Source organism: Myotis brandtii, unplaced genomic scaffold, assembly GCF_000412655.1.
Source record: "Myotis brandtii unplaced genomic scaffold, ASM41265v1 scaffold655, whole genome shotgun sequence".
Lineage (NCBI taxonomy): Eukaryota > Metazoa > Chordata > Mammalia > Chiroptera > Vespertilionidae > Myotis > Myotis brandtii.
The window spans coordinates 862,949-883,807 of NW_005370542.1; the positions used below are offsets into that span (position 1 = coordinate 862,949).

General features: G+C 50.0%; 1 protein-coding gene across 1 annotated transcript in view; it reads left to right on the plus strand.

Moving 5' to 3' along the window:
- The window catches only part of WWC3 (WWC family member 3), a 73,687-nt gene that overhangs the window by 28,320 nt on the left and 24,508 nt on the right, over positions 1–20,859 (plus strand). Inside the window, exons 5-10 of the mRNA XM_014528827.1 lie at positions 1,839–1,968; positions 4,173–4,313; positions 6,786–6,859; positions 15,829–16,071; positions 16,453–16,542; positions 17,443–18,014. Coding sequence (XP_014384313.1) covers positions 1,839–1,968; positions 4,173–4,313; positions 6,786–6,859; positions 15,829–16,071; positions 16,453–16,542; positions 17,443–18,014 — 1,250 coding nt within the window. The remainder of the gene's footprint in view (positions 1–1,838; positions 1,969–4,172; positions 4,314–6,785; positions 6,860–15,828; positions 16,072–16,452; positions 16,543–17,442; positions 18,015–20,859) is intronic.

Below are 20,859 nucleotides of genomic sequence, written 5' to 3' on the forward strand. Positions count from 1 at the left end.
GTCAGGCCACTTCCTCGCAGATGTGAGATGGATGGCTTTTTGCTGCTGTCTCGCCTTAGACTCTCGGTTCTCCATAGAATAGCTGAAGTGGAAAAACACATGGCCGGGCCATGTTGGGATTTGGGGGTGTCACCATTTAATGTGTGGGGTCCCCTGGTGCGCCTGCATCCGCTCTCCGTGGAAGAGGCCTTGGGAGCAGGTTTCATGCGTCTTTGATTTGTAACTGATGGCAGCCGTGGCGCTGCTGCCGAGCCCGTTTCCAGGGGGAGGGCAGGCTTCCTGCTCGCGCTATTTGTCCTTCTCTGATTCCAAGGGCGCTGACAGCTCAGCTCAGCTCCGGTGCTGAGTTTTGCTGTGAGTTGTGATGCATGTGGCCAGGAATTTGTTAATGATAATAAAGTACCGGGGTTGGTGAATTATTGACTTTTTCTCCCATGAGTAAGTAGATCCAGCATCGTCCTCATAATAGTAATGGCCACACGAACATGACACGCCAGGCCTCGGCCCCGGGCGGCCCTTTCCTCCCATCTTCGCCCCAAGTGGGAGAAACATGGTTAGTGTCCTATGTGCGACACGAGGAGACATGTTTAAAGAGGTGAAGTGACCTGCCCAGGGTCCCACTGTAGAGCTGGAGTGTCGCTTGTCCTCCGCGGCCTGCCGGGTGCTTCCGTGAGTGCCAAGTTAGGGCATGTGGGCTGGCCGTTAGGACCCAGGTTTTCAGTCGACGCGGGGCGACAACTCAGAACCAGAGCTGTGCGGTGGTGGGGCCGGAACTGCAGCTCAGCTAACCACCTTCCAGAGGAGCGCATTCCATTTCTGGGTGGAAGTATCCCAACTGCTTTAGCCCTGAGGGCTCCTACAACTCAAGGCTTAGGTATGGCGGACGTGACAGAGGACGTGCTGCTGCCCCATGCACTCAGGGGCGGGAGGGCAGCCAGAAGGCAGGAAAGGTGAGAAGGAAAGGAGGATGGGTGAGAAGGAAAGGAGGATGGATGAGAAGGAAGGAAAGATGGGTGAAAAGAAAGGAAGGAAAGAAGGGAAGAAGGATGGGTGAGAAAGAAGGAAGGATGGGCGAGAAGGAAGGAAAGAAGGATGGGTGAGAGGGAAGGAAGGATGGGTGAGAGGGAAGGAAGAATGGGTGAGAGGGAAGGAAGGATGGGTGAGAGGGAAGGAAGAATGGGTGAGAGGGAAGGAAGGATGGGTGAGAGGGAAGGGAGGATGGGTGAGAGGGAAGGGAGGATGGGTGAGAGGAAGGAAGGAAGGATGGGTGAGAGGGAAGGAAGGAAGTGTGAATGCATGGAAGGAAGGAAGGGCGAAGGGTGTTTGGATTAAAGACAAGAATTGAGGAGGTGTGTAGTAGAGAGAGCGAGTGATTAATTAGAACCAAGATGACATAAAAGAAAGAGGTACAGAGGGATGACATAAGAGTCTCCAGCTTTTGTACAAGGCGCCATTAATGACAGTTCACTGCTCTCTGCTGTTTCCCACATACCCTCCCTGTGCACAGAACCCCGCTGCATGTTCATTTAGCGCCCCTTTTTGACCAGGTGCTGGGGATAAGCGAGTAAGACACGACCCTCCTCTCAAGGAGGATTGAAAGCCTCAGGCAGGTGCTCAGCTGATGATCTCGTTGCCTTATCATTAGAGGCTCTTCACGGAGCGTGGCCTCGGCTGCCCTGGTGCGTGTCCCACAAGGGCTCGCACGGGATCTTTCTCTCCCTTTGCTGGAACCCATTTGCACTGTTCCCCACCTTTCTGGGAAGCTTTGAGTTTTCTGTGTTGTTTAATGGAATGGGACGATCTCGCATGGAGTGACAATAGTTTTCCCCTTTAACCAGGATTGACCGCAAGATGTCAAATACTCACACCACCTACAAGCTGGATGAGGCCCAGGCTATCATGAACGAGCTTCGGACCATCAAGAAGGCCATCTGCACAGGCGAGAAGGAGAGGCGGGACCTGATGCAGGTGGGAGGCGTGCGCCCCTTTGCCCACTCGTCTAGCTTTTCTTTATGTAGAATTTTTACAATATTATATATTCGTGCCCGCTTGTCTGCCTGCTTGTCTATCTTCCCTTTGTTTAGAATTTTAAAAATATTGTATACTTATTATATGCACAGTTCATATATATCCAAAGACTTACATGTATATATGGTATTACATATGCATATATATCTTTAATGTGTGTGCGCACATATGTATTTAAAACAATGCATCCTAGTTTCCCAGGATTGCCATCACAGAGGACCGCAAACCAGGGGGCGGAGAACCAAGGAAATTGATTCTCTCAGAGTCTAGAGGCCACAGCCTGAAATCAAGGGGTTCGCAGGGCCGCACCCTCTGAAGGCTCTAGGGAGGCCCCTTCCTGACCCTTCCAGCTTCCGGTGGCCACTGGCAACCCTTGGCATTCCCGGGTGTGTGCCTTCGCTGTCACGTGGTGCCCTCCATGTGTCTCTGTCTAAATGTTCTCATGAGGACGCCGGTCCTGGGTGAGAGCATGCTCTAAGCCAGTGTAACCTCGTCTTAACTTGACTCCATCTGCGAAGACTGCAGTGGGCTCAAGTTCGCGGGCCCCGGGGAGGACTTGAACATGGTGTTTGGAGGATACAATTCAAGCCACAGTGGGTGACACATTCATATTGTTCAGTAATCAAAATAATGCAGCAAGTCTCTGATAAGTCTAGCTCTCTCCCCCTTCTCTCATAGCCTGTAATTACCCTTATTAGCGTGGTGCGGGCCCTCGGCGTGTTTCTGAAGACACGTGACAGGGCGAGCACGTGCTCAGCGGCCCTCGGGGACAGCCGGGACTGTGCCTGCTGCCCTGCACGGCTCCCTCCCAGCATCGTGCCCAGTCCCTTTCCCCATGTCTGTGCACAGCGAGCTGCTTCATCCCACGTGTCCTCCCAGGGGCAGAGATTCAGTGATAAGGCTGGGATCATTGTAGCTTCATGTTGCTGTTTTTTTGCAACTTCAATTCTTGTAGTTCCTGTTGCTTTTAGAAAAAGCTGACTTTTTGCAAATGGATGGTCTTTCTGCTCCACACGGGCAGGCACCGGTTGGCGGCCGCTGCTCCAAAGGCTTCCTTACACCGGCGGTCGCCAACCTTTCGGACCTCACGGACCACCAGTGCTCTGCGGACCACCGGTTGGCGACCGCTTATCTGAGCGGCTTTGTCTTTCTCGTATGAGCTTAATAATTCAGTCCCTTGCAGGACGCCGTGGTCTAGATCCAGCGCCAGCTGTGTTAGACCGCCCCTGGGCATCCTGGCGTCTGCAGAAAAATACACACTTCCTCTGAGATCTGGCAAACTGGCCAAACTGGCGTATGTATGAGGTGACCTTGGACCATGTAGAATTATGATCGAAAGTCAGGTTGTGAAAACGTGTCAATATCATCTGGGAGCTGTCTTCGCCCCCGTGTGGTTTATGAAAATCTCAAGGTAGCATCCATCTCAGACTCCTTTACTGCTAGGACATGTGAGATGTGACTCCTCCCCCCACTTTATGGAGGCGTAGTTCACAAACAAATTTGTCTAGATTTAAGGTGTACAATGTGAAGGTTTGATACACATATAGATTGTGAAATGATTACCGCCATAAAATTATAACACCTCCACCACCTCACATAGTTAACTCTGTGTGTGTGTGTGTGTGTGTGTGTGTGTGTGTGTGTGTGTGTTGAGGGCATTTAAGGTCTATTCTCTTAGCCACATCCAGGCACACAGCACAGTTTTGGAGACTAAGTCACCTTGCTGTACATGACGCATGTTATAACTGGAAGTTTGTACCCTTTGACTGACATCTCTCCATTTCCCCTCCCCCCAACCCCTGGCAACCTCTATTCTACTTTGTGGTTCTATGAGTTTGAGTGTTTTGGGAGGGAATGCTTTTTTTTTCCCCCAAGACTTTTGAAAAACAGTGAAAAGGGTACCACAGTTGCTCTGTATTGTTCACGCGCTACCAGGAGGACTGATTGCTGTTTGATTTCAGTCACTGAGAGTTGTATTAAAGGTGCATGTCCTGGACATTTCTTTGAAATCCGATGAGAATGGGGTTGGGTGGCCAGCCCGCCAGTGGGGAAGCCGCCCACTGGACGCGGAGTGAAATGCCTGCTCTTAGAGGGAGAGGCGCACGCCCACCTCTGTTACAAGTGGCTCCTTCATTCTGTTGCAGAGCCTGGCCAAGCTCACCGACGGCTTCAGGAATAACTTTTCTCTGACCGACCCGCTGCAAGAAGTTCCTCACCACCCAGGCGCGGTGGGCAACTCTCACCAGTTCTGCGACGCTGGGTCTCAGACCGACATCATCGGAGAGGTAAGTCACCGGGGAAGAATTGAGCAAGAAGGGCTGCTTTTGTGTGGTCATCTCTCATTGGCTTTCCTTTTCCACTTCCTCTTCAGAAATGTCCTGGCTTTTGTGCCATTCGATTGGAAGAAAAAAATATTGTTTCTCACATCCAGCTGTGAAGGTTCAGTGGCCTGGGAAACACTGAAATTGCTTATTACCTATATCTTTGTGATTCGGATTCTTAAAAATGGCAGAATCCTTTTGAGAATTGAGTTTAGATGTCTCTTTGACAAACATGTGACTTTTTAGAGTATGGTCAGCTAACTTTTCTGTATAAAGGTCCAGATAGTAAATATTTGGGGCCTTGTAGGCCATGCAGTCTCCGCCACACCTACTCTGCAGTGTTGTTATGCAAAAGCAGCCATGAGTGATAGGTGAACTAATGGCAGGGGCTGTGTTCCAATAAAACTTTATTTACAAAAACAGGTGGTGGGCCGGATTGGGCCTTCGGGCCTTAGTTTGCTGATCTCTGGCTTAGACCAGTGAATCTCAAAGGCTTTGTGGCTGTGTCACCTTGGGTTCTATTTTGGTGCTATTTCTTATTCTAAAAGAATGTCAGGAAATGAAATTGAATTAAAATTAATTTTGTTTGGGACTTGAAAGAATTTCATAATACCCCTTTTTGATGATTAGTGAAACCTTGAGTTAGCCACACAAATAAAGTTGGCAGCCATCATTTGAAGCCACTACTTGAAGACACTGCTGCTGGAATGTCATTGAGTGAAGTGTGTCATTTGGTACAAATGGATAAACAGTTTGTTCTGTTCCTTTGGGCTTGAAGATGAAATATCAATAGACTACAGCTTGCCCTCCTCCATATTAAATAAAAAGAGAAAAAAGAAAGGGAAGAGCCCTTGACAAAAACCTCTGGGTTTTAAATAATTGGCTAATATTTTGAAATTTTAGCAGGTAGTGCTTCTTTGAGGGGACTATACTATCAGCAGAGAATGACTTTTTATGCCTTCGATGTCCTAGAATAGCCCTATTTCATTATTCTTAAAAGTAGGATCAGACGTTTGAGGCCGGGCGGGCACCTTTGGTTCAAGGAATATGGTCGCCAGGAGAAGAATCTGTAAGTCAGAAATGTCTGGCATGTTTTGCCTAAAGATTTTGGCAGGAGGGAGGGAAAGAAGTTCAAGACTCTGAATTCCGTGAATAACTCATTGCTGCTTATCGCAAGGTTGGAATTAGAAGTGAGGGCCTCTGAACTGGTCTGACAGAAGCAGGACAGATGGGAGGCTCTCTGATGGCGCTCAAGGGTCGGGGAGAGGCTGATGACCCGGCGCAGCCACTGAGGGCGGGGGGGTGACTGGCTGCCTGGGTTGGCAGCTTCATGGCTCTTATCTCCGTTTAAGTGGTTGTTTCCATCCCCTTGTGACGGGAGAGGGGATCGAGGTGCCAGGTTACCTAAGGTCATGTAGTCAGGGAGAGAGCATGAGTGTGAATCAACATCTCTGATCCCTGAACCCCTGTGCTCTCTGCTCCATCATGTTGTTCCAGAAAAATACAGTTCACCCTTCAACAATGCGGGTTTGAACTGCACTTACATGATGTGTATCGATAGCTTCATCACTAATCATTCAAGTAGAAGAGTTTCAAGTATTTGTTGACATGAGGTTATTTTTTTTTAAAAAAAAGCTTAATGGCCATGCTATCTGGTTTAGTAAGGTCAGGTCTACAGATGGAGGTGATTTATTGAAACGAAGTCGCGTGTTTTCAGGAAAGAAGGAGAAGTAACCAAGGAGAGCTACAGTCACCTCCCAGCCGGGTGTTTCTTTCCTGCCGTGTAGGGATTTGCTCGCTTCAGTGCGATCCGTGTGGAAATATTTCAGCGCAGCTAGTGGTCACGGCAGTGCATGGCATTCCAGGTCTAACTCCTAAGGCGACGCGCCAGGCTCCGGCCACGGGACATTCGGAGTCCTGGTCCCTGCGTCACACAGCTAGTTTGTCATCTTAGATCTGGTGACTTCTTAGGAGAACAGCATTCTTGTATTTGTTAAGAAATGAGAGCATAATGGGGGGAAAGGAGACATAGGTAATACTTTGAACAATAAAGAATGAAAATCAAATAAAGAAATGAAAGAAATGAGAGAATATACTGCCCAAAATGAGCTGAATTTCTTTGCCTTTGTATCAGTTTTTATCAAGTCATCCCATATTTCCTTTAAAACGTAATTTGTTGTTTAGAATTACACAACAAATGAATACGCGTTCACTGTTTCAAAAACGTTCACCAATGTCTTCCCAGCCCCCTCCCAGCGCCACTGTCCGTGGTGGCTGCTGGGTGGGATTTGGTGTGTTTCCTTCCAGGCCTTTGGAAAATGGAAACTGGAAGATGAATCACGATAGCCTTCATTGTTGCTGAAAGTTGAAATGAATGGTCTGTTTTAAAAAGATGTTTCTAATATGCTTTCCTTCCCCTTCCCCCTGCCTTGGAAGTTTGTCTTCGACGATAAAACAAGACTTGTGGACCGCGTCCGGCTGAACTGGCAGTACGAGGAGGCCAGGAAGAGGTAGGCCGCTCCTCTGCGCGTCCCGCTTGCTACCCCTCCTTTCTCCGTGGGGAGACTGGCTGCAGCATTCCCAGGGGTGACTGCCCACTTACAGTGGGGCCTTGACTTACGAGTGTCCCGACTAACGAGTTTTTCGAGATATGAGCCGTCTCTCGGCTGATTTTTTGCTTTGAGTTGCGAGCTAAAATTCGGGTTACGAGCCAGCTTCAGATACCCCACCGCTAGTTGGCGCAGCGAACGTCACAGTGAACGCCACCACATCAGCCCAGCATCACGTGTCTCACGCGTTCACTTTTTGATTTGACATACGAGTAATTTGAGTTATGAGCTCCGTCACGGAACGAATTAAACTCGTAAGTCAAGGCCCCACTGTATTTGGAAAGCAGAGTCCGACAGAATAAAAAGTAAAACATCTCCTTTTTTGTGTAACTTCTGAATACATAGACCAGATTTCACGTGCATTTAAAATGGTGACATTCTCAACATTGCAAATAGGTATAAAAGACATGATTTAATAAAAATACAGACTTTTTCAGCTTTCCTTGTCCTCTTGGGTAGTTCAGAACTTTCTACCTCCCTCCCTTCCCTCCCTCCCTTTTCTCCTTCCCTTCCTTCCCCCTCCTCCCCCCTTTCATCTGAGCAGCAGCCCCTCAGACCAGGTTAAGCAAAATGGTTTTGTCTCTTCACATGTGGCTTCTAACTCTATAGGTTAATGGGAAAAGTCACACATTTGGGGTTGAAAGATAATTCAGTAAGGATTAGGTCGACAGGTGATAGCAGGACCCAACCCAGTTCATTTTGACGGAGAGAAGGGACAGGCGGGCGTTTCTGTTAACCTGTGTTGTAAATCACCTGCCTCCTGAACATCAAGACTTGACCTTGTTTGTGCATTTCCAAGGTTGTCTTTCCTCTCCCCGCTCCCAGCCTTAGCCACGGGGCACGGGCAGGATGGAGAGGCCGTGTGTAGTCGCCACCGGTGACACCGGAGTTTAGGGTGTCACCTCACCCCTGCAGGGTCCCTGCTTCCAATGCTGACCCTGCCCTCGCTTTCATGCCCTCTTTTTAGAATCTCTTTCTTTTTCATTCTGGAAAGAGTCTTAAAACCAAATATTTTCGAGATATGTGCTTCGGAAAAGCTATAAAGCGCATCTTTTTAAAGTTATCTTGGGGGGTGGGAGAGGAGGCCCGGCATGCCCGTGGGTGCAGGGTCCTGTCCGGAAGCTCAGCGTTGGGGTTGGGCCAGCTCGGTCTACTGTATCATTCATGGAGGTCTGCAAACGCACTTTGTTGCCTTTTTCTAAAATGTAAAAATAGCAACAAAAGCAGATCATCTGACTCCCCGCTGGAGGGCCGGCTGGGGCTGACATGGGCCTTTGTTCGCCCTCCCGGGTGCTCTCCCCGCTCTCCCCCATCTTCCCGGCTTTCCCCGAGGTATTGGTGGGGGGCTTCCCATTCCTACGCTGAGCTCGGCCAAGCCCCAAGCCGGGGCGGCCGAGTGCTGATCTGGGAGCTCAGATTCCCTTGGCGGCTCCTTCCTCCTCCGAGCTGCTGGGCTTGGTCAGGGCGACTGTCCCTCCGGAGCGCCCCGCATGTCGGCACACGTTCCTACTGGAGCTGCATGCACACTGTGGGTGCTGGAATGTGCTGTGTTGTCCAAAACGCAGGCACTAGGTGGTTGCTGCACTTGGGAGCATAATTGTTACGTGTTTTGCTGTGGCATTTACCAAACATAGCAAGTGATATCATTGTTTTCTAGAGCTGGTATGCGGAGATAACGCATTTGGGTAAAAAGTTGAGAATTTGAGAAAATAACTCGGGAGGACACCGCCCTTCCCCAGTGTCTGTCCAGCAAGTGCAGTGTTTCAGGATTGCAGGGACTGTGGCAAAAGACACTGCACTGGAGCGGGGTCCTGGCCCAGCCTTTCTTTTCTTTCTTTTTTAAAATATGTATTTTTATTGATTTCAGAGAGGAAGGAGAGGGAGAGAGAGAGAGAAACATCAATGATGAGAGAGAATCATGGATCGGCTGCCTCCTGCATGCCCCACACTGGGGATCGAGCCCTCAACCCGGGCATGTGTCGTGACCAGGAATTGAACCGTGACCTCCTGGTTCATAGGTCAGTGCTCAACCACTGAGCCACACCGGCCGGGCTTGTCCCAGCATTTCAACCTTTGTGGGACAGTAGGGGCTCCTGAGAAAGGCCTTTCAGGGCTGCACTGGCAACATTTAAAAAGCAGGGATGCGTAGCACAGACGTCCGGGGGAGGAGCATTTTGGCTGTGGTGGGCGGCCACCACGGGTGCTGTTCCCCATCCTACACTGCACAGGACACCCCCACACAAAGGATGGTCTCCCCCAGATGGCACCAGTGCCCAGGCTGAGGACCCCGGCTCTGTGCTACAGGACTGTGATATCTTAGCGGCGCCATCCCTGGGTGATTTCCAGCAGCTGGTCTGTGTGGGTGACCCCCGTAGCTTCACCCCCATAGCGACACTGCTGGGAAACTGGGAGATTGTACTTCCGCTCAGCACCTGCCCTGCTCCAGGTGTTTTGAAGGAATTGTGTTCTTTGTGTGGTGTGATCACATGAGGTCTTTAACCTGTTCGGGAGATAAACTCCTTCACAACTAATGGAAATATGGAGCAGGGATACCCTGGTTGTGTATGGGTGTGTGTGCACACACGCACATACATGCACACACATATACACACATGCACACACGCCAGGGTATATATGCATGTTTGAACATACACAGCACATTCATGTTTACATATATACATGCATATATGCACATGCATTTTCCTTATTTTTATTGCATAATCATACATGCATACACTGTTTTTATCAAAGGCACAATCAATAGAGAGCATCCACCTTGCCCGTTTTACCCCACCTCCCACTGTTAATGGCTGAGTGCGAAGCCTTGCAGTCTTTCATGTAAACATGGAAATAAGCTAAGGCCACTGTAGTTGAGCGTCACGTGATGCACAGCTTCTGTAGGTGATAAGCACCCCTCTCTGGATGGACAGCTAGATGGCTGCAGTTTTCCCTTTTCACAAGCAGAGCCCATCTGTTAACAGGCCAGCCTTGCGATGGATGTCTGGGTCTAGAGACACGTGTATTGACAGTTGTAAAAGATGTCACCAAATCGCCTTCCGAAATGACTTACCCGCTTTACACTGCCACCAACGGGATCGAGCTTCCTGGTTTCTGTATCTCCTTAACACCATTAAATATCATCATTCTATAAATCTTACTAGCGTAATGGGCGGAGACATTCTCTCCGTTGTCATGGTGACAACGGTGCGGTTTCGCACTGGTGGTGCAGCTCAACATCGTTTTTGTGTGACTTTGGCTTATTGAAATTGCCGTCTGAATTTTTTTTCAGACAAGTGATCCTTTCAAAGCATGCGAGATCCCATCATTCCTCTGTTCGCAGAGGCTCTCAACCATCCATGGGTGATTTTTGCCCCCAGAGGACATTTTTGTTTGTTGTGGCTGCAGTCACCAAGTGGGTGGGGCCCAGGGATGTTGTTAGACAACCCACAAGGTACAAGACGGCCCCAGAGCGAAGACCCAGGTGGCCCAGGCATCAGTAGTGCCACAGCTGTAAAATCTTCCTCTTGTCTTGCTCCTGAATCCCTACTGTGTGTGGACAACACGGGCCTGGAGGAGCAGGTGGTCTGCTGACTCGGGGCATTAGCCAACTGCCCCGTCCTGCTCACTCGCCTTGCTCCAGCTGCGTGGGCCCCCTCGCTGTTCCCAGACATGCCGGCCTCAACGCTGCCAGGCAGACTGCTCACATAGTGCCTGGAGCAGGCGGAATAGCGGCGCCCCGAGATGCCCATGTCCTAATCCCCAGAACCTGGCCTGTGTTGCTTTCCATGCAAAACCTCCCGGGCTCTGCCATTTCTAAAACAGGAGAAGTTTCTGCATGTGTGTACGGCTTTGCTTGTGTATCTAGAGGTGAGATTTTTTTTCCAGAGTTGGGAAATCATCAAAATGCAGTGTTGTGGCCCGGCCGGCGTGGCTCAGTGGTTGCAGGCTCGATCCCCGGCATGGGGCGTGCAGGAGGCAGCCCATCCATGATTCTCTCTCATCATTGATGTTTCTCTCTCTCTCCCTCTCCCTTCCTCTCTGAAATCAATAAAAATATATTTTTAAATTATGGTATTGTGGACAATGAGGGGTTTTGTATGTATTTGAATTGAAAGGATGTTGGTAGAAGTGGAACTCATAATTGCAAATGGTAGTATGATTTCTAGAGACTTCTCCAGACCAAACCACCCCTGTCATGACTAGTTTTGTGTTTTCAACTCCGGTCACGTGAGATGTGTCCAAACAAGTGCCCCTGCAGGAGCGCCGCCTTGGGCCTTATGATAGGGATATTGGTTAAACTTTATTGGTTAAAAATTTTGGAATTTTTCAAGGCCAGTTTGGAAGAGCAGGTCTCCTGGAAGCAATGTCGATGACGCAGATGGCTCCTTATTTTTAACCTAAGAGCACTTGTTCCAGAACTGTGCACAAACTGTAGCTGTTTCCATAGAAACGCGCGCAGTCCAGATAGGAACAAAACATTCGGCCCATCCAGCTTCGCTGTGTCTTAGTGTTTGTTGCCAGGATGGGTCCTGCTGTTCATCCGTTGTCAGGAATGAGTGTGGTGTGAGGATTCCAGTGGAATTTGATCAGTCGCTTGGATTTTTCTTCATTTCTCAAGTGACTGTGTCTCTGGGTTGTGGGGGTGGAGCTTGGCTGTGAGAAACAAAGGCAGGCGTCCCTCACGTTGTAGCTCCCTCCTCCCCATTCAGGCCGAGAGGAGGCCTGCAGACGGCCTGCTTTTCATTTAAAGTTGTGGCTCTGAGGATCTGTAATTCAAACAGGCAAAGATGTGAGGGCAGGGAGGAATGCTGGGCTATCAGTAGACCCTTACACCGCACATTCTAGATCCAGACTTCTCGAATTTCCCATGTAGACTAAGGAGATGAGCTGAGTGGACACTGGCTGATCGATATTTAGTTCAAGCAGCTGAAGTGATCTCATCGTTTCTCTTAGATCTCAGCTGAGATGTTCTTGAGCGCTTGCTTTTCATTTAAATGGATATTTACACAAAGGAAACGAAGGAGAGCGGACTTAAGGAGCCTCAGATCTGTGGCTGTGACTGACATCTGATGGCCGCGGCTCGGCTGATGCCGCTCCGTCACGTCGCATCACGGTTGCGTGGGACCGAGGCTTGCCTGGGCCGCCACTTGCGTTCTGAAAGCAGCAGTATTTCAGGAACGCGCCGAATGCCTGGAGGTTACTCTGGATATGTTCAAATGCCTCAAAGCTGTGTAATACAGAAAGTGCATTTTTTTTCTTGGAAAAATTCAAGTCCCATTTAAGATTTTCATGTGAATTGTGAGGGTCCGAGCAGCAGCTGCAGCATAAATGCGGTTTCCATTCATGGTTTCCTGGTGCCGGGGTTGTAACCAAAAAGGCATTTGGGCCAAAATACGAAAGGAAAAGCGAGTCCTATTTCACTTCTGTCCATGTTAGACCTGTTCGGGGAATTGAACTTGGAAGTCACATAATCAGCATGAAACAAGAATGCTGGACGGAGGCTCGCCTTTGCTCTCTCTCTGCCGTGAACATAGGGACACAGATTTTAAAGCTTTTAGAAGCATTCGTGAGAGGTTGTACATAGGCTGTACAATGTATTACCTATCAAAAGTGGGAATCAATAAGAAACACAGTCGACTTGCAGGGAGAAAAAAAATCCTTGCCAATTTGAAGTTGCGCTCAGTTCTCTTTAAAAATGGACTTGGAAAAGTGTCTTTTTTGTAAACTTGCATCATGACCTCACTTTGCTTCCATGTATTTAATTTCACTGAAGTGATTTTCAGAAAAGAGGCTTTCTGGAAAGTTTCTGCTGTGTTACCCAGAATCGGATGATGCTCTCGCAGGAGGGTTCCGACCCTGGGCCAGCTGCTCGGCGTGGATGTGCAGGGACGTCGGGACTGCGCAGCCGTGCTCGGCCCCAGGCGGGCCTGTTTCCTCCAGTTACCCTGCCACACTCGGCTGCTCCCGGGGTGGCTCGTTTCCAGGCCAGCAGCGTGGTAGACAAGGCGTATTGTTGTTAGGGCAAAGCCGTCTTGTCCGTCTCTTGGCGAACGTACAAGGGATCATCGAAGGAATCCTTCTAGAGCTTTTGGCTTCCAGGGTAGACAGACACATGTGCCTCCCGACCTGGCTGAGAGCAGGCCCCCAGTGGCTGCGTCCAGAGTGTGGCTACAGGGAAAGAAATCGCACTATGCAACAAGTGCCAGTATTCTTCTAGACTCACGTACGGCTCTGAAATGGACATGCAGTCATTCGCATCATTGTGAAATGTAATTCGTTTTTGAAAAGCACGATTCTTAAGCGCAGACATGCCGGCCTAGTGTTCGGCACAGCCCAAACAGCTTTTCCAGATGTGCTGCAGGAAGTCAGCTCCATCCAGATTTTGTTTCTGCTCCCGAGGTCGTCCCTCAGCGTGTGTCTTTGCATGTCTTTCTCGCCAGCTGTGGAAAGTTATGGTACCGTGTTGAAGTTGGGCCACGGTACTACTTGTTTAACGCCCACAGTGGGCAGAGCTTTTGAAATTTGCCCTTTGCCTCTCCTCCCTCATATAATTCCCTTTTTCTGCCTCATTTTCTTTTCTGATAGTGGTGTTCCTTGAGGTTTTCTGGGAAAGAGTAGGGTTATCTAGCTTGCTTCTTCTGCCACTCTCAGCAACGAGAATCCTTGTAAGCATGGCTGCTAACCTGGAGCCAACTCAAATGCAATCTTTTAAAAATATATATATATCTTTATTGATTTCAGAGAGGAAGGGAGAGGGAGAGGGCGACAGAAACATCAGTGATGAGAAAGAATCATTGATTGGCCGCCTCCTACACGCCCCCACTGGGGATCGAGCCCCGCAACCTGGGCATGTGCCCTGACCTGGAATCGAACCGTGACTTCCTGGTTCATAGGTCGATGCTCAACCACTGAGCCATGCCAGCCGGGCTCAAATGGAATCTTGATCCCATGTATAAACCTCAGAAATCTCAAAAGGCCTGATTCTAAAATATGCCTGCTTTCAGTGTATGTATAAGAATTAGTACATATTACAAGGCAATGCTGACTTTAGCTGGGCTCAGCCAGGCTTCCTGTGGATCCACTAAATTGAAATGGAAAGTTATGAGGACACAATGTATTTGCTCATTGTTCTTCATCTCTTTTATATTTATTCCTTACCTTTGACTTGTCTTGCTCTATGGTAGAATGTTCCAGAAATTTCATTGGGTATACTGTCTGATTTGGCACTAGTTTATTTGTGGGTCTGCCTGGAGTATATTTTCCTTGGGCATCAGTTATATGACTGCCATAAATTTTAATTACACTAATTAGACATCGGTGGACACCTAACCCCAGTTAGATTGCTAGCTCTATTCAGCTGCCTCTGTCATTAGTTTTTTCAGTGACATGATCTGGCGCCATTTTCCAACATATTCTCAGGAAATGAGTTTTAAGTTAGAAAAGAACGTGTCTAATAAAGCTACTGACATTCAACTATTCTCTTTACTGTATTGGGCAGTTGGATGTGAGCAAAATGTGTACATTTAAACTATAACCTGTCTACTGTGAGTTTTCTCATTGGTTTGGTACTTGAAGGAGTCTTGCCTGGTCAGGTAGCCAGGTGACGGTCCCCATGTGCATGTCTAGTTCAGGAGGAGCCCTGCTTGGTGCAGGGCTGGCCAGCATGTCAGTTGGCGGTACCTGCAGGGAGAACAGTGTTGAGAAGGATTCTGAAGTCTGGATCCCGCAGGCAGGATGCCAGCTTTGAATAGTGACACAGGCCCTGGGCACGGGAACTGGGAGCCTCAGGAGCACGCCTGCCGTTCCCATTTTTGTGAGGATCGTCACATCAGTGCGTAATGCAAGCCCCTGAGAGCCCCAAGGCCAGTGAACATCCTCCAGACCAGCCAGGCTGCCAGAAAGCAGAGGGTATCAAACAGAAGCGGGCCTCTCCCTGGCCACCGATAGCGAATTTTGTGCACCGGGCCTCTAGTAAAAATGTTTAAAAAATTCTATTTCTGCATTCAAAGGATACTCTGAAAATACAAGCCGCATCTATTTCACTTAATCTGCATTTGCCAACAACCCCAGGACACAAAAACTGGTGCATTCTGTTTGCTGGGCAAACATGTGGACATTTAGGCACGTGGAAAGGGACAACAGAGTCTGTATTTTGCAGCTTGAGGCTCATGGTGCTGACACATTCAGTGTGGCTGATTAGCTCGTGCCATGCTCATGCCCACGCTCACCGGGGCCGCCTCCCGCCCGCCCCCTGCATCTGCTGGCGCGTGCGTCCACTGCTCCATGCGGTCAGCTTTTGGTGACTGTCTGCTCTCTGCATGGCGTTTGGAAAGTTCACACACAGTCAAGGTCCCCGGGGCAGGAGAGAGCCCACAGAGCCCCGGGCTCCTCCCTCAGAAGCGCTGTGATGGGTACACGTCGCCTGTGCTTTCTCAAGGCAGGTGTCAGCAGCTCGGCACTGCTGCGCAGGCAGGAGCTGGAAGGCCCGCCCATGTGTCCAGTGGTTTTAGCGGGTGGTGATGGGAGGTGGGGAGAAAAGAGCCAGCTGCCTCCTGCTCTGGGACAGGACCGCGCAGGAAACCACAAGTCCGAAACCACAGAGCACACGGGTGTGGGGAGGACTGCAGCCTCGTGTCAGGTCTTTGACACAAGCCCGATGGGCCAGACCAGGGGAGATTATGCGAAGGACTCACACGTCACTTTTTTCCACATCGCTCCCCGATTCCTCATTGCTGCGACTGAAGGGTCACTCTGTGCAACCATGCAGTGTTTACTTAGCAGAGTGAGTTTTTCGAATCAGTGCCTGGTGCCGAGAACGCGTGAAGACAGTTTTGTAAGTTGGTGGATTTCTCTGTTTCCGTTTCTTGCAGAGTCTCAAATATCCAGCAGCAGCTGGCGCAGCTCGAGAACGAGTCATGGCCGGGCATGGCCGAGGCCGACCGGGACCGGCTGCAGCTCATCAAGGAGAAGGAGGCCCTGCTGCAGGAGCTGCAGCTCATCGTCCAGCAGAGCCGGCCGGCGGAGGACACGGCCCGCCTGGAGGAGGAGCGGAGGCGCCTGGAGGAGGAGATACCTCCATGCAGGGCGCCACGGAGAGGTGGGCTGGCCTCGCCGTCCAGGCGCAGGCCCGGCTGCCAGTAAAGAACCAACTCGCAAAGCTAGGCTCTTGGTTAGGGCAGCTACTGCCTGGCCTGCTTCCTCCCCAAGCAGAGAAGGTGGAGGGAATGTGTGCCTCCCCTCTGTCTACCCACCTGTCCACCCACCATCTATTGAGCTTTTATAGGGCATCAGGCACTGGTCAGGGCGCCAGTGGTACATTTTCAAGCAAGTCAGGGGCAGTCTCTGTTATTTGGGCATCTAGGACTTAGACGTGCTTTAAAGAATTTAGCCATTTGAACTGAAATCACTGTGGGGAGTTTATAGTTGAAGTTTTTGTCAGGAAAATATACTCGCTGTCTTTGAAATCCACCAATGGAGTGTTCTCTTACCCACAGGATTCTACTTCAGGAAAAAAGAAATTGTCTGCTTATGCAGCTGGAAGAAGCTACGCGCTTAACATCCTATCTCCAGTCCCAGTTGAAAAGGTAGGCGCCTTTAAAGAGAAAGCTCCACTGCATTACCAAGTTAAAGGTAGGCGCCTTTAAACGAGAAAGCTCCACTGCATTATCAAGTTAAAGGTAGGTGCCTTTAAAGAGAAAGCTATCCTTCACTACCATGTTATGAATACCATGTTATAATGACATGTCCGTGAACTTCACAATTCCTTCAGCTTGGTTTTCTCCACCAGAACTTAGAACCGGAAGGGATGTAAAAGATGGAAAAGTGGGTACATTATGTTTTTAAGAGGAGCTGCTAATACATGATTCAAGGCATATGACCGAACTTGGCTGCAGAATAACAAGTCTGAAGTCAAATTTCTCCAAGGATTTTGTAATTCCCAGCTTTAGGGGTGTGTATGTCCATCTACAAACATGCACACGGACCTTATTATTTGAGCTTTTTTAAAAAAATGGTATGGATATAGTTTTTTTGTTATGGGTATTTTAAAATATGACTTGGATGCTCAATCATAGGTCTGGTTTCCAAGTCCTTACTGTATCGGGAAGCACGATGGTAAGGCTTTCTGTGTGTACTTTTCTGCTGTTCCTCGAAAGAATGCCAGGAGGTAGGAACTGTTTGTCACAGCCCCCGTGAGAAAGTGGGAAGCTGGAAAGGGCAATGAGTTGGCCACGTGGACTCTGCTAGCCCGCCTTGCAGCTGGACCGGGAACTCAGGCTTGACTCCTGATGTTAGCTAGTCTCCCTCCGACACCCGGGAAACAAAGGGCATATCACTGCAGGTGCCTCCTGGCGCTCGCAGGTGTTGACAGTCCCGCTGCGGTTCACGCAGGACGAGGCAGGCCCTGTTCCCTCGGGAACAGACTGGTTGCTCGCTGCGCCCATCGCAGGGCGGCTTTCCTAAGGGTGTGGGCGCTCTCGTTCCAGCCTGTCTGCCAGCACCCTGACGGTGTCTTCGGGGAGCAGCCGGGGGTCCCTGGCCTCCAGCCGGGGCTCGCTGGCCTCCAGCCGGGGCTCCTTGAGCTCCATCAGCTTCACCGACATCTACGGCCTGCCCCAGTACGACAAGCCGGACGCCGCGGAGTGCAGCCAGCTTTTGCGCTTTGATCTGATTCCCTTCGACTCCCTGGGACGAGAGGCCCCCTTCTCCGAACCCCAGGTTCCCCCGGGCTTCCACAAGCAGAGGCGCTCCCTGGACACACCCCAGTCCCTGGCGTCCCTGTCCTCCCGCTCCTCCCTGTCCTCCCTGTCTCCCCCGAGCTCGCCCCTAGACACGCCCTTCCTCCCACCCTCTCGGGACTCGCCCCTGGCCCCGCTGGGTGACAATTTGGAGGTGCCCGGCCTGGGCACCCTAGACAGACTACGGGCTCAGGCCTCGGCTCTGGGAGAGGAAGACTTGCAGGGTGCAGCATCCCTGCCGCTGCCGAATGCATTCCCTGGGGATGGGGAAGGACCTCGTGAGCGAGGACCCCAAGTGGCAGCCATCGCCACTGGCACAAGTAAGTATGGACAAGTCCTGTGGGTCTCCCGGGCCCTGGGAGGAAGTCTTCTGATTCAGGGAAGAAATCGTGTGTAAGGGCACGATGAGTCTTCAGTGACAGCGAGCTTTAAGTTCAGGACCATTGAGAGGACGCGGAGGGGCACAGGCCCGCTGTCACGTGGGGCCTTCCCGCTCTGTCCTGGAAAGGCCATTGAAATTGGCAAAGGAGTCTTGCCCAGGTGTTCGGCTTGTTGTCAGGATGTGCTCAATCCTTGAAGACGAGAAGAGCCACACAGTCTTCTACAGGGTGTCCCAAAATTCACGCAAGAAGTAATTTTGATAGAAAACACAGGTTTATAATTAAAAATTGTAAATTTTTTATTGATTCATAAAGGATACAGTATAGGGTTATGTATGGAATAGCACATCAGGTAAATGGCCTCCATGGCTTTGCTGGCACATACGCAAAGCCGTGGTCTTCATTGGTCTTCATTGTCCCTGCTCCTGAGCCATCATTGGTACTTGGTAATGCTTATCAAATTGAAGGGATTGAAATCAAAGGGCAACAGATATTAGAATCTAATTCAATAAACCAAGTAAAATTAGGCTTTTATTTGTTGTTGTTGTTGTTAATGCTCACACAAAATTCAAATCTTGCGTGAATTTTGGGACACCCTATATATTCAGAGGCAGATATAGAGGTGCCGGGGCCCAGCCGCAGGGAAATCTCTACTTCCCTTGTCTTTATGACTTCATCTCCTCATCCTGCGTCCTTGTAGTTTTCAAGGCTGTAGTTCTGTCGAGAGTGGAAGTGAAAATAATTGGCATCATTTCAAAAGCTGTGCCGGTGAGCACCAGTCATTTCTCCCAGATCCATTTCTCTGGTGGAATTCAGACCGAGAAGCGGAGCCACAGGGAGCTTCAGCCATTCAATCGCTGGTAATGCAGCTCCTGGCGGGAGGTGCTGCTGGCAGCCAGTGGGCGGAGACCAGGATGCTGCTCAGCACTGCAGTGCGGGGCGCCCCGCCGCGGAGAGAGAGCGGTCCCGCCCAGAGGGCAGTAGTGCTGAGGCCGAGGTCCTGGCCGCATACTGTTGAGTAGTTTAGCAGCAAAGGGTAGAAATCAAACGTGAATACAGAACCAGGCTGTGTCGTGGGAACAGCCTCGGAGACCCGGCTTCTGAGCCCTGCCTGGTGGACTTGCCAGGTGGGTGACTTTGAGCACATCCCTGGACGTGGCTGAGTCCTGGCTTCCCCGCCTTTGAATGAGGTGATCTTTATGGGCTCTTCCATTCACCACCATTCTACCCATGAGTTTTTTTGCACATAACCATGCTGGTTACTATATATACATCTATATATATAAAAGCCTAAGCAACCGGCTGACCGGCCAACTGGCTGGTAGCTATGATGCACACTGCCCACAGGGGGCAGACGAGTGACAGCAGCTTGGTAGAGTGCCCTCTTGCACTCTGGGACCCCTCGGGGGATGTTGGACTGCCAGTTTTGGCCTGATCCCCACAGGCCAGGCTGAGGGACCCCACCTGCTGGAGGGACCCCACTCACTCCGCAGACGCCCTTTGAGCCCTGGCACCGCCCCAGGTGCGGCCGGCCGGGGAGGGACCATGGGAGGTTGGCTCCACGGGGGGTCCAGCCCATCTCGCCCAGTCCCGCCCCACCAGCCACCTTCTAATTAATTTCCTTTCAATGTGCACAAATCCATGCACCGGGCCTCTAGTATAAAACAGTAGCCTCTGTTAACTCTTACATATTTAACCAGAGACTCATTCTGTTCTGAGGCAGCCCCGGGGCTTTTTGGCATCTATCATTTTATCTTCCCCTCGTTGTTTGCAAACACACCTCTCCTATCCCCAGACGCACTGTTTCTGTAATTTACATAAACAGGTGATCTTCATGCGCTTTGTTGTTCTTTATAATCACAGGTTCAGGGCTCCGTGTTTACTCCTTTCATTTCCAAAAGAAAATTCAAAATAAGGACTGAAGTGCACATCTGTTGTTGCTGAAGCTTACTGTCTCAGTGCCCCTGCCCCCATGCCAACTCCTCTTTAAAGGCTGAGACATGAGAGTATCAGTCTCATTCTGCAGGGATCCACACGAGGCCCAAGGGCCCTTCTGGGTCAGGGGAAAGACAGGGTGGGAAAGAGAAGAGCTGACTTAATTTCTGATTCTGATTTCTTAGTTCTTCCCTTCCCCTTTGTGGCCTACATTACAATGCTTCAAGCTTAGACCGAAAGGTTGTTGCTCATGCTGTGGTCAGATACTGCCACCTGGTGGTGTATTCCTGCATGACACTGTCAGTTGACAGATCCTTACAAATTAGAAATGACCCAGTGAATGGGTCCTGGTGGGTGCCCCCAGAGGGCTGGGCTGGGTAACCAGTTTCAGGCAAGGACACGGGTGACTCCTTGCTTCCCTTGGTGCTTGTGGACATGCCCGATCCCAGAGTCATTGTCGCTTCGCAAAGTTGGCGAGGACCTTAGCACTCGTTACGTTACCCTGCCCTTCATTTCTGAAACCCAAGGTCACATAGTTCCCTCTGACTTTCCGTGCCAGTCTCGCTAGGTACAGTCTAAGTTTGACCTCAAGCAAGCTTTAGTTAGATAAAATTGTAGGAAGATAAAATTCAAAATTGCCCAAGCATACAAGGCAAGCCCGAGGATATAATATCTTCTGTTACGTTTCAAACTAGTTTGAAGGAACAAGGTGGTACAGAGAAGTACGGCAACAGATTGTAATCTGTAACATTTTTTACATTTTTGCTACAGTTTTATCTTCCCTGAATTTCAGAAGTCCAATGTGTCATCATTTTGAAATACTTTCCATTTTTTCTTTCCCATTGGCATT